This window comes from Brachycentrus maculatus, unplaced genomic scaffold (genome assembly GCF_059751285.1).
Source record: "Brachycentrus maculatus isolate JH-2025_06_01 unplaced genomic scaffold, ASM5975128v1 h1tg000175l, whole genome shotgun sequence".
Taxonomy (NCBI): Eukaryota; Metazoa; Arthropoda; class Insecta; order Trichoptera; family Brachycentridae; genus Brachycentrus; species Brachycentrus maculatus.
Genome location: NW_028280927.1, coordinates 1,992,577 through 2,010,176, shown reverse-complemented (window position 1 = coordinate 2,010,176; position 17,600 = coordinate 1,992,577). Strand labels below are relative to the sequence as shown.

At 32.9% G+C, this 17,600-nt stretch overlaps 1 protein-coding gene and 1 pseudogene across 4 annotated transcripts in view; one reads left to right on the top strand and one right to left on the bottom strand.

Moving 5' to 3' along the window:
• The window catches only part of LOC148308177 (uncharacterized), a 20,797-nt gene extending 14,635 nt beyond the window's left edge, over positions 1-6,162 (bottom strand). The window contains exons 1-5 of one of the 2 annotated variants that reach the window (XM_088262234.1): positions 5,599-6,162; positions 2,465-2,554; positions 1,083-1,256; positions 610-728; positions 46-304 (exon numbers count right to left, since the gene is read on the bottom strand). In XM_088262234.1, coding sequence (XP_088118360.1) covers positions 46-304; positions 610-728; positions 1,083-1,256; positions 2,465-2,554; positions 5,599-5,610 — 654 coding nt within the window. In that variant the 5' untranslated portion in view covers positions 5,611-6,162. The remainder of the gene's footprint in view (positions 1-45; positions 305-609; positions 729-1,082; positions 1,257-2,464; positions 2,555-5,598) is intronic. The other variant, XM_088262233.1, reaches the window with a different exon arrangement.
• LOC148308176 (inhibin beta chain pseudogene) overlaps positions 5,342-17,600 on the top strand; it is a 27,427-nt pseudogene continuing 15,168 nt past the window's right edge. Inside the window, exons 1-2 of one of the 2 annotated variants that reach the window (XR_015837720.1) lie at positions 5,342-5,579; positions 7,396-7,468. The product of XR_015837720.1 is annotated as an inhibin beta chain pseudogene, transcript variant X2 (transcript). Of the gene's footprint in view, positions 5,580-7,392; positions 7,469-17,600 lie in introns of both variants that reach the window. The other variant, XR_015837719.1, reaches the window with a different exon arrangement.

Here is a 17,600-nt window from a genome sequence, read left to right as displayed (position 1 = left end):
CCATGTAGTGCACAAGTGTTCTTAGTGTTATCAATTCCCACTGACCAGCATGATCTCCCGGTAGCAGGAGAGCATGGGCGGCGGCAGGTGCTCGGTGAGCGCGTTGTGCAGCCACTGCACGAGGCGCGGCTGCCAGCGCACGGGCGGCGCGGCCAGCAGGGCCCTGAGCTGGCGCGCGGCGCCCCCGCGGGCTGCGGCTCGGCGGGCCCCCGCGCGCCCCGCCGTCAGCAGCGCCGCGCGTGCGCCCAGCACCGTGTCTAGCGCGCCCGTCAGCAGAGAGATCTGCGCCGGGTTCCACGCCAGACTGGGGAGGAATATCAGCTATTAGTGATTATCTGGCATTTCGTTTGTAATAAATTATTCTTCCCTTCTTCAAACCCTTATCCACACCCCAATAGTGAATAGGGCATTGCATCATATAAACGCAGTGTTATCTTGATCGGTTAACACATGAAGGAAGGGTGATCAGCCTTCCGCTTCAGAGGAATACAAAAATTCTGAGCCCGTATCTATTATATTTTATATTGATATTCTCACTATCAGAGTCCAATTAAAGTAAATACATATCACTGGGAAGAAAAGGTTGAAATCGTTTATATAATAATCTACCTGTGTAATTTATCCTCCCAATCAGTTTTATCCTCATTCTCTTCCGGGGGAAGTTCTCCGTCTTCAATTGGCTTTTCACACGGGGGAATATCATCCAGTAATAGGGGAGGTGTTGGTTCCTAAAAGACAAAGGGTTGTTTGCATTTTGGGACATTAATGATATAAGATATCGACTGTTGCAGCCATATGTAAATAAAATAGCAACATAACTACCTAAAAAAATGTAAGGCTACAATTTAAAGAAAGATTTATTTTCAAATGGTCGGGTATTTGTGATATATTTTTCACGTTAACCTTCCTTATCCTTTCTATCCTACCTGCAGACAAGCCTCTAACAGAGGCTTTGCGGGTTATTATATCCTTTTAAAAAATTGAAAAATGAGTCCAAAAAAGCAGGCATTTGTCACTCACGCCCGTTCGGTTGACAACAGTAGATGCAGAATGTGCTCAAAAAATTATGTATGTATATTTACACTGTCCACGGTCTCGATGTCGATATTCTCGTCCTGGCCCTGTGTGTGGCAATCGGGGCACTGCGGGGCTTTGCGTACCAACAGCAGGCGGGCTCCCGTGCCAGAGTTGCCCCCCTGCGCCCCGCCCACACAAGCATAGCTGTGCTCCATCCACACTAACGGGATGCGCCTCTTCTGAAATGCGCATTCTATTATGAACCACAAACTCTAGATGCTGTACAATCTGCTCTCGCCTAGAGAGAAGGATGTATGAGCATTCACAGGGCTTATGGCCTGGCATCAGGATTGCAATAGAAGTAAAGTTCATTGCCATAAAAAAGTTAAGTTAACATTAAGTTTTCGTTTGGGAAATGAAAACTAAATCCATCAGTCAACACAGTAACGACAGTTATGGGATAGAAATATGAGTATAATGTCCTTAGTTGTGATAGTTTCTGTTATAAACTGAGAAACGCAACCTTAGCATTTATAACATTTTGAAAGTGTCCAAATACTTGTTCACAAATCTGGATTATCTCCACTCATAGGTTATTTTTTACATTTTTTTATTTCTCTACATAGGTAGAGAAGAATAGACTTCCATATTCTTCTTAACCAAAGCATTTGTTAATGACTGTCACCTGACGGGTGTAGCAATATATAAAACAGTATCAACTCTTGGACTGATGACTTTCAATGAATATTTTATTTGAAAAAAGAGCAGGTTTTTTTTATTTCAAATAAATGATATCAACATATGTTCGAAACATAGTTTCGTTATGAACTAAGTAACGCAACAATAGCATTTGTAAGGGACATTCACCCGAACAGGTGTAGCAATAAATAAAACTGTATCAACTCTTTGACTGATAACATTCAATGAATATTTTATTTGAAAAAAGGGCAGGTTTTTTATTTCAAATAAATGATATCAAGATATGTTCGAAACATACGAAATAATACCAACATTGGCGACAGAATCCACTACAGTCCATAAACAGAGCTCCACCCTGCAAAAATATATTCAACTACCTCATAAAATAATATGGTAAAATCAGTTTGAGCTATGGGAAAATCCGCTAAGGCCCATTTTTTTTGCCCGTATGTGGTACACGCAAATCGGGCAAAAGGTCAATAAATAAAGTAGTAAATTGAACACTTTAATATTAAGTTTTATAATATTGTGTTAGACAAAATAATTTGTAATATTCACACGGAAAAAGGGCATATCACAAACTAAAAGAAAAAAACACAAAAACATTTATTAAATTTTGGAATATTTTATTAGTGCCAATAATGTTTCATGTCTTTATCTGTTGATATTTAGTCATTCTTTTTAACGTCAGTGATAGGCTCTCGTAATTGCGTAATAATCATATTATAAGTTCATTGTGTTTACTTACTGAAGAGCCTGTTAGTGCTTGAATATACGAAACAAATGTTTCGTGCAGATTTTCTTCACTTAGATCTAAGTCTGTATCGCAACTAGCTCCCTGTAAAAACGGAACAGCAATTATGGAGAAACAGAGTGAACAAAACAGAGAGAAATAATATTCCAAGGTTTCCACTGCCCACAGATTAATATGGAAGTGGTTAGAACAGGATAACGCAGACTAACGTGCAAATCACATAACTCATATTTTAGTATTCTTCTTCTAACCCTATCCGCACCCAATGGTGCATAGGGCCGTGCATCATATTGAAACAATGTTATTTTGATCGTCACTTACATAAAGGCAAGGTGATCACTCCTGCGCTTAAGGGACCAGTCCAAGGTAATATCAAATGAATATTAGAGTGTAAAATCGCTAATATTTATTTTCACCCCTACCCCTTGGAATCAGACCCGGGACCTCCAGCACGGTAGCTAAACACGCTAACCATTACACCACGGAGGCGGAGAGCATTACCGCGTAAAACCCAAAGTTTTTTAGCTAAAGTGATACGAGTTTGATTTCAATTTATCTGTTCGTAACACTCTCCTTATCATTCATTGTTCACTTTGAGACCGCAATTTTCAAAACCTTTCAACATCAAAAAGAATTGCATTATTTTTTATTAAATGCGAGTCTTTACACTCGGTGCATTGTATTAATGCAACAAACCAGCGTGACTGCACAATTTAAAAGTAAAATCATTCAAGGAACAACCAAAACATAAAAAACCCAGACTGACATTTTGAGAGGCGTCAAAAACAAAGCTTAGAAAATCCTTTGTCGCATTTTACCACTTTTTATATCACACCCCTGGATGAAATTTGGTGGATGATAGCTGGGAATCAACATCGCAGGAGACTAATCCCTCTTAAAAACAGGCCACAAGGCCTACACCAAGCAAAAGAGGAATGAAATGGGAGCATTGTAATAAAATATTTAATATATTTGTATGAATGCATACTTTTTAATATAACCCCAAATTAGAACGTTTTAACCCTACACTACCTTCCATTTGTGGAACCGCCCAGTATGCAATCATATCGCTCACTCCTTTCAAGAACGTCATAAATAAAATAAAACTTGATTTTTCAGGAGAATGTTTTTAAAGTTTAAAAATATAATACAATGTATTAAAAATAAATATCAAGCCACTTATTGAACTTTTTACTGTGCAACAGATCTTTTTAGGTAAAACCTGAAGGTTTTTCCTCCATTTGAAAAATATTTAGTAAATTTAAAAATATAATTAAACAATAACTTTTCTTCAAAATGCAAAAACAGCACTTTCTGCCCTGTAGCGGGTAAATATTAAGTTAAAAATATGCCTCTTTTGCTGGGATATAGTACATTTTCTGGGCATTCCGAAAACATGCTGAACCGAAAATTGTCGATTTTTGATTAATGACGTTGTTGAAAAGAGTGAGCGATATGTGCCATTGGCTGAGTTAAAAAGATGAAAAATTAATCATTTCCGCACATTCCCAATTAGATACGTAAACCGGACAAAAGACATTGGATAAGTACAGAGCTTTGTTTTCTGAGATACTAATAGTTATGATTAGCGTAATGCATAGCGGAATAAGATAGAAAATAGAAGACTGTTTTATTTAAATGTCCTTCGAAGACAAATGGTTAGCACATTTTACTTCTATGCTGTAGATCCTGGGTTTGATTCCCAGGAGGGTCAAAATAAATGATTTGTAGAACAAGTATTTATTTATGGCAGCCTTCAAAAAGAACTGGGAGTGCGATTAGGACTCGCTGGGTCCGCATTTAACAGTATGAAGGCTGTCTGAAGATCGGATTTATACTCGGTGAAAACCAAATGCCGCCTATACAATGCCTGCATTGCTACTGTTCTCTAATACGGCTGTGAAACATGGCACCTTACAAGGGCCCAGAGCAGCCGTGTACTAAGCTTTGAGAATAGGTGTTTGCGGAGAATCTTAGGCGTGCGGTGGTTTGACTTTGTGAGGAATGAAGAGATAAGGCGTAGGACGCAGCAAATCTTGGTCACAACTGTTGTCAAGAAAAGGCGATTCAGTTGGCTTGGCCATGTACTCCGCATGCCTCCTGAGAGCCTTAATCAAGCTTGCCTCTTTTACAAGGCATCAGGTTCGCGCCGCCCAAGACAACCACTGCTGACAATTCGTCGGCAGTTCTCGTCAGAACTTCGGGACACGGATCTGACTTGGGAGGATGCAAGGGAGCTGGCAGCCGACAGAAAAGCCTGGAGACAGTTTGTGGACTCCATATGCTCCACCTAAGGAGCGGATATGGTTAATAATAAGTATTTATTTAATATTATCACTTTAGAATGGTACCTGACCCACGGGACTGATCACCTTGCCTTCACCCAATTGACCACCAATAGAACAATATCAAGAGATGCAAAGCCCTATACACGATTAGATGTGGATGAATGTTAGTATTTTGTTTTATTTATTCTGATTTTTATATTAATTTTAACAATGATAATAATAAATTGCAATTTTAAATTTTTATGTTTGATCAATTTGTGATCATTTTTAAATCAGAGGTTCAGTGTGAAATTACAAATAGACTTTCGACATACTTAATGACGACTGGTAGCAACGTTATTTACGTTCATATGGTTTAATAAAATAGTAAAACTCATCGTTTGGTAGAAATTTTCGCGGCGTAAAATGCTAATAAACTACCGTCCTTAAAGAAATATATTTCAACAGAAAATTTGGAGTAAAAACATTAAATTGTTTGGAATATACACAATATTTTTTTTGTTTATTTAGAGTACACATGTTTTAATTTGAATGTGTTCTTTATTATTTTGTTTTTTAAGTGATTGAAATTGTCATCCTGAAAGTTTTCATCCAAGATAAGGTTATGTCTCCCTGATGTAAAGAATGGATGGTTACTTATTGTAGGTTATATTTGGTGTAACCTGTCTTTCAATTTTTAAGCTAAAAGTAACATCAAATACAAAGTCGAATTAGTACATTATAAGGTTCTTTATCAGACGGCAGACAAATGTATGTTTCGGACCAAATGAATATGTATTTATGTGATTCGCGCATTGGACATGCGATAAAGGAAATAATGTGTGAGTACCTCTGACTTACTTTGATAAACATGGAAAGTTGTTATATATACATGTTTCCAGTTGAAATTCAGTGAAGATGAAGATTAACCACAGTTTAATCGTTATGGAATAGTGTAGGAGTCAATATTCACAATCGTCCCTTCCTTTCAAAAAATGTGAAATACACGGACATTAGTGGTTAGTGGAACAATCACTGATCATGCAGGGTTAATTTAAATCACTAGCACGATTTACATAGGTATCCACACACTTTTTCACAAAAGGAAAGCTGGTACCCATTTGATTAGACGTAAATTTATTTACCAATTCTCTATTCTTCTGTAAAGGAATGCTCGAATTAGTTAATAGCATCTTCATTAGGCTATCCTTGCCTGTAGCGGGTTCAGCCGAAGCTGACATCGTAACATGTACATTAAGTCGCAAAACATGAATAGCGTCGTACACCCAAGTGAAAGATCAAACAAACTTGGAGCCAACATGGATATATCCGAGCCAACAACGCAATAAAAATAACAAAACAAGAATATTTCGTAACACAATACTGCGCGATGAACCTACCATAGACAAAACCACAGACAAAACTGCCATATATTCATATTTTATCTAACCTTGAACTGTGGATTTTCTAGAAACTAGAAACAACGCCGAACTGAGTAGGTACCCGGTAACCATAGACGATATAAGTATGAAACATAATGGTTTACACACACGTAAAGCCATCCGTGAATAAAACTAAATACAGATCTTTATAATTCATTTCCCCATATGTTTTTTTTTTATATATTGAGTTGACCATATCAATAATAGAAACAAAACATAAGTCAGATGCAAGTTCTCCAGCGATCGTTACCTTATATTGTTATCTATCTTCTTAATTATTTTTAATTGCTTATAAGTAAAGTCAAGTAAATAGGATTTTAGTGGTCCAAAGTTGAAGTCGGTTTCGTTTTTATAAAATTTCTATATGAATCTTGGTTGGGAATGGGCTCATAGATTTCGTCCGAACTTGCCCAGAATATCTTTCACTGACAAATATATATCCAAGTAAGTCCTCGATGAATAACTACTGGTGACCGTCCTGATGATATTATATTTTGACGACTGATGTTATTATTTTTAGAAATCCAATAGTAATTCTCTTTTATCTTGCAAGTCAATAACCTAATATTCTTATTCGATGACTGAAGACTTTCCTAACCAGGAAAACTATAAATCAATGTTTTCTATTTTGTATTTCTTTTGTAAACATACACTTTATGCTGAACGCTGCATCAATTACGGTTGTTCGGAGAGGATTGTATATAGGTACTTATTTTCGAACAAAATCTTAGTCTACAGTTTGCTATTGCTACAACTTAAAATTCTAATAGTTGTGCCACCTTCATGATTTTGAAATATGAAATATGGCACGATATATTTTTTTTTTTTTATAACACGCATAAGGGTGCATTCAAATCGAAATCTTTCGTAATGAATATTTCAAATGGTACATTATTTTTACATTTAGTTTTTATTAAAAAAAAGTTGTAAATATATGTTAATGAAAAGTGTAAAATATATTTACAGAATAAAACATTGTTATACTTATTAAACATTAAAAATTAGAAATTATTATTTTTGCATCAAAAGACGTAAAACAATAAATCTACACAGTTGATAATAAATTTGTACACTACACACTAAAAATATGTATTTGACAATAATAAAACTGGTGTGTTTCCAAGATAAAGTTTCAACTACTTACCGCTAGGGGTTACCTTCATAAAACCACTCAACTTTCAGAAGAATGCTTATTCTATTGTAAACTTTCTAGCAGTGAAGCCTAAAAGAAAATTGAATAGTGTGTGGTTCTCAAATTAAAGTCGTGATTTCATAACAATTGGCGCTTGGTAAGTTATTATTTTCCTAAAAAAGATTGAATTTCTTTCAATAATACAACATTTTATATGGTTTTGTAAATTACATTATTTGAACTTATTGTAAATAAGTTATATATTTCAAATAGTACACAAATATAACACACAGAATAATTTTAAAAAAGAGTGGACATATAAAAATTCGTTTAATTTATGTATCTACAAATTAACATTGTTTTTAAGATTAAAATCATGATTAACTTTCATATTCCATTTAAATATAGTTTTTACAAAAGTTTATAAAATATGTAAATAATTTGTTAAGTGTAGCTTTTATAATTTCTGTAGTCTAAAGTTTAAATTTTTATTTAAAATTACAAACATGATTTTTAAAATCCGATTTAAGTTTTTTTGAATTCATACATATAATACATAACCATTAATTATTTTTAGTATGTTCGTTAATGCAAAAAAGAAATATGAATTAATGAGATATTGTTTTGTTTTGTTATGACGTACCTACATCCTTTTCTTAAAAATTAATTATTTATTAATAAATTTGTTAATTAAATATTAGATTAAGTATATTTTTTGTTATAAAATAGTAAGTACAACGAGCAAATGTAGGTTAATTAAAACAAATATACTCGTGTATATCAGTCGGTTAATTATTGAGTATTGACCACTTATAAACAATTATTAAATGGTTTTGTTTCTTTAAATCTGCTACTATATTACATTAAATGTGTGTATATGTGTATGTATAGACACACACACACACACACACACATATATATATATATATATATATATATATATATATATATATATATATATATATATATATATATATATATATATATATATATATATATATATATATATATATATATATATATATATATATATATATATATATATATATATATATATTTGGATCTCTTTTTCGTACTGGGCTCAAGTGATACATCAGGGTTCAAGTGGCTCCGTTCTAGGATAATTTTTTTCACACTTATATTTATTCAATATTACCCTGGACTGGTACCTGAAGCGGAGGGCTGATCACCTATATATATATATTTACATATATATATATATATATATATATATATATATATATATATATATATATATATATATATATATATATATATATATATATATATATATATATATATATATATATGTATATTTGTATATACATATATATATATATATATATATATATATATATATATATATATATATATATATATATATATATATATATAAACATATATATATATATATATATATATTTATACACGTTTTTTCTAGGTCATGCGTGTATTTATTTTGAGCAGATTTAAAAGAATGAATTTATTACCTTCTTACCTTCACGTTCATTATTATGTTTCGCCGGGAAATGATCAATATTACTAGTGTGCTTTATATGATATTGTAAAAAAAATGCGGTATACAGAACTCTTTATACAGCATTAAAATTAATTGGTGAACTCGTACATATGAGCAGTGTACGGCTTACACAAGCAAGCACAAATACGGGTATGTAGCCTCGGGTGCCCTAGACATTGCTGTTATACTCCTATCATACTCCTTTGGTATCTGATATTACTCCTCCATTTCCGTTTCAAAATATCACCTATGTTCCTTGAACTCTCACTTGTTCAGTATTCCACTATCTTATCAAATATCAGAAGAGAGGAACTGATCCACCCTGCCTCCATATAATCTGGAATCGAGTCAAAACTACGTTTACCCAATGCAGTGCCCTATGCACCGCTTTGGTATACACAGGGGTCAAAAAAGAAGAAAAAGATATCAATTTATGAATAAAACGACCATGCCACTATAATATGGATTCATCGCGTGCGTTTGTGCATAGTATCAATAATATTTCAATATGGACATCTCATATTCTTCAAATTATGTCTCTAACCGTTTAGATAAGATTCAATATGATTTATATTGAGGACCTCTGCATACCTTAATAATAGTAATAAATCCCTTACCGCACCCCAATGGTGCATAGGGCACTGCTTCATATAAACGCAGTGTTATCTCGATCGTTTACACATGAAGGAAAGGTGATCAGCCCTCCACTTCAGGTACCAGTCCAGTGTAATATTGAATAAATATTAGAGTGAAAAAATTACTTATATTTATTAAACCCCCCTGGGAATCGAACCCGGGACCTCCGAACGGTAGCCGAGCATGCTGACCATTACACTACGGAAGCGGACTTCTGCATACCTACTCTTGTTATAATATATCATTATTGGTCAAAGTGTTCATCTCGTATATTTGGAATTTCGCATCAAGGTTGTCCCATTCTTGAAATATTTAACAAAACGGTTGATAATAAAAATAAATAAATGGAGAATTAATTCAAACTATCGTTTTGACTGAGCTAACTAACTAAGCAACAATCACCCTGTTTCCCCGCAGGGGTAGGCAGAGAGAATGGAACGCCACATCGATCTGTCTCTGTTAACAATTTTCGCCTCTTCCACATTTATATCAACTCATACATAGGTACCTGACGATTATTCCGACTCCTGACCTGACCACTTTCAAGTATGTACCTACTTTTTTGAAATACTTAATCGTGCCAAGTTTTCCTCGATCTTTTTCTGTTTCTATTTTATTAATTTGTTTAGCCGTTCTTTCTCCACTCATATGTCCAAACCATCTAAATACACCTTTCTTGATTTTATCGATTACCCAGACTTCCATACTTTTCTTCATCTATGTTGAGGTGTCAAAATGTACTTCAACTTTAATTATGAACACCATGACAGACTGCTCAAATCGCAGTTTATTGGTACTTTATAATTTTTATCATGTATCTTAATAAATAAAAAAATTAAAATTTATATTATAACAGAAAATTATTTTTTTATGTCGTATGAATCTGCAAAATAGGGGTATTTTAATACAATTAACGATAGAAAGTATTACTGTCCATATAACGTTTATTTGGTTTAGTTGTTTGAAAATCAGATGACCCGGGTACGAATCCTAGCGATGAATCATCTTCTTTAAACCCTCATCTACACCCAATGGTACATAGGAAACTACATTTTATAAACGCAGTGTTATCTTGATCGTTAACACGTGAAGGAAATGTGATCTGCCTTTCGCTTCAGGCACCAGTCCAGAGTAACATTCAAAAAATATTATAGTGAAAAAAATCACTTGTATTTATTTGACCCCCCTGTGAATCGAACCCGGGACCTCCGTGCTTACCATTACACTACGAAGGCGGAAGTGCGAAAAAAAAGGTATATTTTATTCGACGCGATGAATTTGTGTCGTCATTAAGATTTTTCTCTCGAATAAAACACATTTGACAACCCTGCGTGATATCTGATACAATTGATATATGTTTAAGTAATACGTGCAACCTTCCCAGAGCGTTCACCTTTCGGTTCCCAATGTGTTTTCACTCGAGTGAAACTTTAAAATGAAGCCTACATTCTGGAAAGTTGCCAACGTAGAAGGTTCCGCCGCACGCTAGCACAACCCCTCTCGTGTAGTACGTACGTGCGTGCATTGTTCTGCCCAGGGCTGACCAAAATCACACCTACGGACCACTTCCCGTACATCCTGCACGCGATCCTCATTTTTCATTAAGAACGATATACCGACCCATCGTAATAATAAGACTTCTAAAAAATACTTTTGGATACGTTTAGATGAGGTTTTAAGAGAATGGTCAAAAATATTTGAAAAATGTTAAGAGAGTAGTAAATATCCTATGATTTCATTACTTGTTACTTTTTGGTATTTTTTTATTATTTTATATTTTATTTCACATAGTTACAAAAAACATTACCATTTAATTCATCTGCTAGACATTTCTACTTTTAACATGACTTGATGTTAGTTACGCTGTTCCTCTCCAAAAATGAGACTATGTTCTTGTACTTAGAAAAATACTTAAACTTATTGTTTATTGTTTATACTTATGAATGATATAATAGTTTTTTGTTTAATTTTTGTTTGTTTTTTTTTAATTAACGTGTATAAAAGGCATTTTATTTATTTGTTTAGAATATGTAAAATCGTACATTAAAAAATATTTCCCCTTTTCAATTTATAATTCACTTGCGGTATCTACTAAGTTAAATCAATGAAAAAAATATTTTTTACTTAATTTTTATTTTATCTGTAAAAAATACTAATTGGATTATCGTCTTTATTATTTGGGCACAAGAATATATAAAAACAAGAAAAGTTTTTTTTTTACCATACATACAATATTTAATAACTGACCCTTCTTTGGGATATGAAGCATTTATATTTACGTGTATTTTAACAGGGCATATTTATTTAACGAATTATGTTTAATCAATGTAACGCGGCATACATCGAATAAAGTATAAAAAGCTACTTACATATTTGTATTAAATACTTATAGATCTAAAGTTGACCTTTTTAATGTAGCATTCGGTTGGCCTAACTTTTGGCAACCCTGGCTTAATTTACAGTTTGCGACCCCCTAATCATTATAATTGGGAAATAAACTTAGTACCTACGGAATATGCACTTTGTACAATGTGCATATCACTGGTATTTCGTAGCCAAACTGACACCTAGACTGCACCACTGTTTGAAATTAATATGAACCAAGTTGTGCTTAATCATTAAATAATTTAATTTCGAACTCTAGTATCTAATATACATAAGGAAGTAATGTAGTGTGATTGGTTGAATTAAATTACTTAGGCTAACTAAAAAAATGGTAACTTTGTTCTGATAGCATTCGCGTTTCTACCGTTTAATTGGCATCACAATCCCATTTTTTTTTAAATATTGGCAGTCATTATTGACAGAATTTGACGTTTAGTGATCAAGCATTGGTGTTGCAAGTGAAATAAATTTATTAAATATTGAAAAAAATTATTGAAAAGAATCGTACGTTGATTGAATTAAAAACAATAATCTACCATATGCAAAATACTATTTTTAAAAATAAAAAATGATAAGAAGTTTACTGTTTTTTTTATTGTTGAGTTATTGATCAAAATATTACGGTTAAGGTTTATTTCATTAAAAGCGTCAACGGCTAGCGGCAGACGCCTGATTTATTGATGAGTTACAACAATGTATTATTGAACCCGACAGTTCAACTATTAGGGCTGGGTAAATCTCTTGAGAAGTACAGTTGTAACAGTGGAAGGGTGTTGGTATTTACGTGTGTACATATTTATCTATATCTATCTGTATTTTCGCGTCATACAACTGTGACATTAAAAAGGGAATGTTTTGAACTCAATAAACGGAAGAGTCTAACGTTCGCTGTTGCCACTGCTAGGAATTAAACCTTCATTCGACATGCTAATTTATTATAATATATTTTGTTTATATGAAAGGTAATTGGACTTGTATTTTATATCATGATTCAATTTAAGGGAAATTGGTATAAAAGCTTACTTATTTCACAGAAAATTACGTAAAGTAATTGGCTAAAAGCTTACTGAACGTTGCTTCTATTGTACACTGTAATACAAAATGCTTTATTTCCACGAACTTTCATACTGTGTTCGATATAATGGTGAAAAGAACCATTTTCACATAAATGATTTAAAATACAAACACAGATAGTAATTACTTAAAATATCATGTCTCATATTTATGTTTTATACTGACATTTCTTGGCATTCTATGTCAAGTCATCTGAGAAAAAGAAAATCTCTTACATTACTTCTCGTCCATACATCAAGTCGTACATGCCCTCCGATTACGTAGTCTTTTAACACCACCAGATTTCTCCGTCCTAGACGGTTGTCCATTACAAAATGTTTTGAGAACAAGGAGAGAGGATGATCACCACTCTTAACAATGAGGACAACAATTCACAAGACATCTATATATACACACACACACACACACACACACGCACACACACACACACACACACACACACACACACACATATATATATATATATATATATATATATATATATATATATATATATATATATATATATATATATATATATATATATATATATATATATATATATATATATATATATATATATATATATATATATATATATATAAATATATATATATATATATATATATATATATATATATAAATGTGTATGTTGGATTTACATACATTCAGTGGGAATCTGTTCGAATTCTTTGAGGTGAAATTAGCAGTCACATATTATCGAGATGTAGTGTCCGCATAAAGGTTAAAAAATAGTGTAACCATAATATTTGTTACATAGTAGTATCTACGTTTTCGTATATGTAATCAACAGTCGTTAGGTGAATTCTGAAACAGATTTTAACTATTGTTTTTTAACATAGCAAAAAAAACTTTAAAATGATGAGGAATGCTTTGAAAAGGGTGTCACCGTAGATTTTAAGAAAAAGTGGTATTTACGGAGTAAAACTTATTGGTTTTAAAAAAAAAAACTTTTGTCAACCATAGATGTCTCCGAAGACGTATCGTACGCTAGATTTTTTCAATTAAACCTTGAGATCGTCAAGAGAAGTGATTAGATGCTACCCCTTAGATTCCTCTTAGGGTCTGCCACTTTTCCACCCGAGCACTTGCAAAAAGTGTCAATTTAATATGATATTTATAAAAAATATGAAAAATTCATATAGACAGGCGCCGTGGCGTAGTTGGGTCGACGCTCGACTACGAAACTGGCGTCGCTGGTTCGATTCCCGCCAATTGCAAAATGAATTTAATTAAGATTTATTTTCAATTGGTCTGGGTGTTTGTGATGTATTTTTCACATTTACCTTCCTTATCCTTACTATCCTACCTGCAGAGAAGCATCTAAAATAGACGCTTTGCGGGTTATTCCTTTAAATTAAATAAAAAAAATTAAATAAGTAAGAACTTTTCGTTGAGCTGTCAAACTTTGAACGCGTTTTGTGAATACGGCCACATGTCTGGCAATCCAATAACAGCAACGGTTAGGGTCATTGTGGAGTGGCGCCATCTAATTAACGAATTTCGCTTGACAGGATTATTAACTCATCTGCGGCAACTTCATTCTATTTTTATAACAAAACGTTTGTTGCACTTTTACGCACGCGCAGTAACCCCAGACGCCCGCTTGCGTCGGGTCCCTTAGACCCCCATAAACTTCATTAATATAAAATATATAGAAAATTAATTAAAATTAACTATTAAATGTTTTTTGTTTTATCGTTATTCGCGTTGGAAGAATGGATTCCAAAAGTGAAAATAGTTTTCTCGTGTACAAATGACACCATGTATAGTATAATACAGATTATATCAGTGTGAATTAAAATTGTCCGCCTTCGTAGTGTTATGGTCCGCACGCTCTACCGTACTGGAGGTCCTGGGTTCGATTCAATAAATATAATTTATTTATATAATATTTTTCACTCTAATATTTATTCAATATAACCTTGGACTGGTGCCTGAAGCGGAGGGCTGATCACCTTTAACGATCAAAATAACACTGCGTTTAACAGTGCCTTATACACCATCGAGTGCGGTTGAGAGTTTAAAGAAAATAAACCTTATTCAGCAGTCAATTTGTGGTAATATTTATCCATTTTTAATTTAAATTTTTCTTAGTTAATACCGCTATTTCTTAAAATCTATCGAGATACCTACGCGTTTGGATGCATTCCGCATAATTTTCAAACACAGTGGTTAAAAATAATGCGGTATTCATCGAAACAAGTGTCATAACAGATTTTTAAGAAATAGTTATATTTACCGAGTAAAATTTAAATTTAAATTAAACTGTTACAATTTGAGCTGTCATAATTAAAATAAAAACATATAAAAAATTACAATGATGTTATATGTAATTTATTATTAGATTAAAACCAATATTTTTAGCTTTTCCACTTTTTTATTTGACCAGCGACCGGGTTTCGTCGTTACCGACATCATCAGACTGGAAAAGCTAAAAATATTGGTTTTAATCTAATAATAAATTAAAAATGCAATTCCATCACGAAGTGTCAGTGGATAATATAAATCTATTAAAAAGATGTTATATGTATTACTAACTACAAAGTATAACTAATACTACATAAGCCAAACGAATCAACGCGTTGATTCGTTGAATCGTTGCAACGATTTGAATCTAATATTGAATTGAGAAAATGTTCAAATTTCAGTGATATGGATGTGATGTGTTATTCTAATAATTTAAACGTTTTTGTGTTGGCGAGCTTTGGGTTGAATCATGAATAAAGTGAAAAGTGCTTCTTATTTTGACAAAGCTTGGAATTGAACCAAAGACCTCAGTATCGTCTTGTCTGTTTACCACTGCGCTCCTGTGCCAAAAAAGTTAAGTATTGTCTAAAAATCCCCATAACTAAGGTTACAAAAAACAAAAATAACATTTATTTATTGAAATCAAAGATCCGAAACACTCTCTTTTTATACCAAAGACATTTTTTATAACAATATTTTTTTTATCAATAATAGTGCTTATTTCTATGATGTAATTACGTTACACAAATAAACTCTCCAATGTACTACATTATGATAATAATTAATACTAATATAATTATAATGTTAAAAACAGTAAAAAAACAAACTCACAAGTAACTATCAATCTCGAAGCTTTTATAAGCAGACCAAAATGCGCTGTTTATCTTGTGTAAAATCATGTCATTTTAAATTTAATGAAATAACAACTTTAAAGTTTTTTCCACATTTCTTCCATTTGACCAGTGACTAGGTTTCGTCATTTCTAACAACAACAAACTGGTTATTTTTATACTATTATGTAGTTCTTTAAAGTAGATTTTCATTCAACGCATATTTGTTTATTTATTTTAAAACATATTACGTACATAAGTCACATACGAGTATATAATATTCCTGGTGAGTATTTTCTATTACTCGTTTTGGGATTAAGGTATACAAGACTGAAACGCGAATGAGAAATAAAAAATTACAGAATTTTTAACAAATCTAACGCATAGCAAAATGTAAAAAAATAATCGAGTATAGTAAATAGGCATATAAAAAAGTCAGTAATGAAGACTCTGAGAAGCACAACAGGCAAGAGTCTTCGAGATAAAATCAAAAATGCCAGGATCAGGGAAATATGCGAGATCGAAGATGTCGTTAGGTGGGGAAGGCAACGAAGGAGACAATAGTATGCGCATGTGAAGAGAATGGAACCATCCAGACTCTGCCACATCGCACTGTACGGCCAACCCCATGGTAGACGACTCCCGGGCAGACCACCAAAGAGATGGGTCGATAGCTGGGAATCGACGTCGCAGGAGGCTTATCCCTCTTAAAAATAGGCCGCAAGACCTATAATAAGAATAAGAAGAAGAAGCATATAAAAAACATAACGTAAGAAGCATGTTTCAAGGAAACAAATGAGAAAATACATATAACTAATCACTTACCCAAATATCTTTCCATAAAATACTTTTTTTAATTTTATCTTCTAATAATATATGAAGTACGATGTTCCTTTTACCCATCATCTCGATCCTTTTCATATATTATCATAAATGTTTTCTGGAAATTGAATTACTATGCAAAATCCTTACATTTATTAAAATATGTATAAAGTAGTCAAATTCCTTTTTAATTCGAGAAATTTCATCCAACAAGCTTTCTCCGTAGCTTCAAAACTTTTCAGATCAGATTTATTCAGCTAAGTATTATTTTTTTTAACTATAAACATTTCCGTACTTTTCTACATAGTTTTTTTTTGTTTTCATTCCTTCAATTTACATATTAAACACGAAAATAACTGATTCCGCATATAGTTCGGAACATGCTTAAAGAAATATATATCTCGACATTATCGTATATCTTATTATCTTATTTATGATATAATATAAATATTAGAGAGTAAAATCACTAACATTTATTTTCACCCCCCCCCCCTGGGAATCGAACCCGTGACCTCTCCAGCACGGTAGCTAAACACGCTAACCAGTACACCACGTTGGCGGAATGAAAAAATTCAAGATTTAACAGAAAACAAAAATTGATAATGAAAAAGTAAACGATGAATATGTCGTAGTCGTACAGGAGAAAGTGACCAACTACGAAAACGTAAAATGCTCAGGAGGGCCATTTAAGTCACTTTTGCTTGGCAAGAAAATAAACACCAATGCAGATAGTCATTATCAACAAGTCAATATGTTAAACTTCCAAGTTTAAA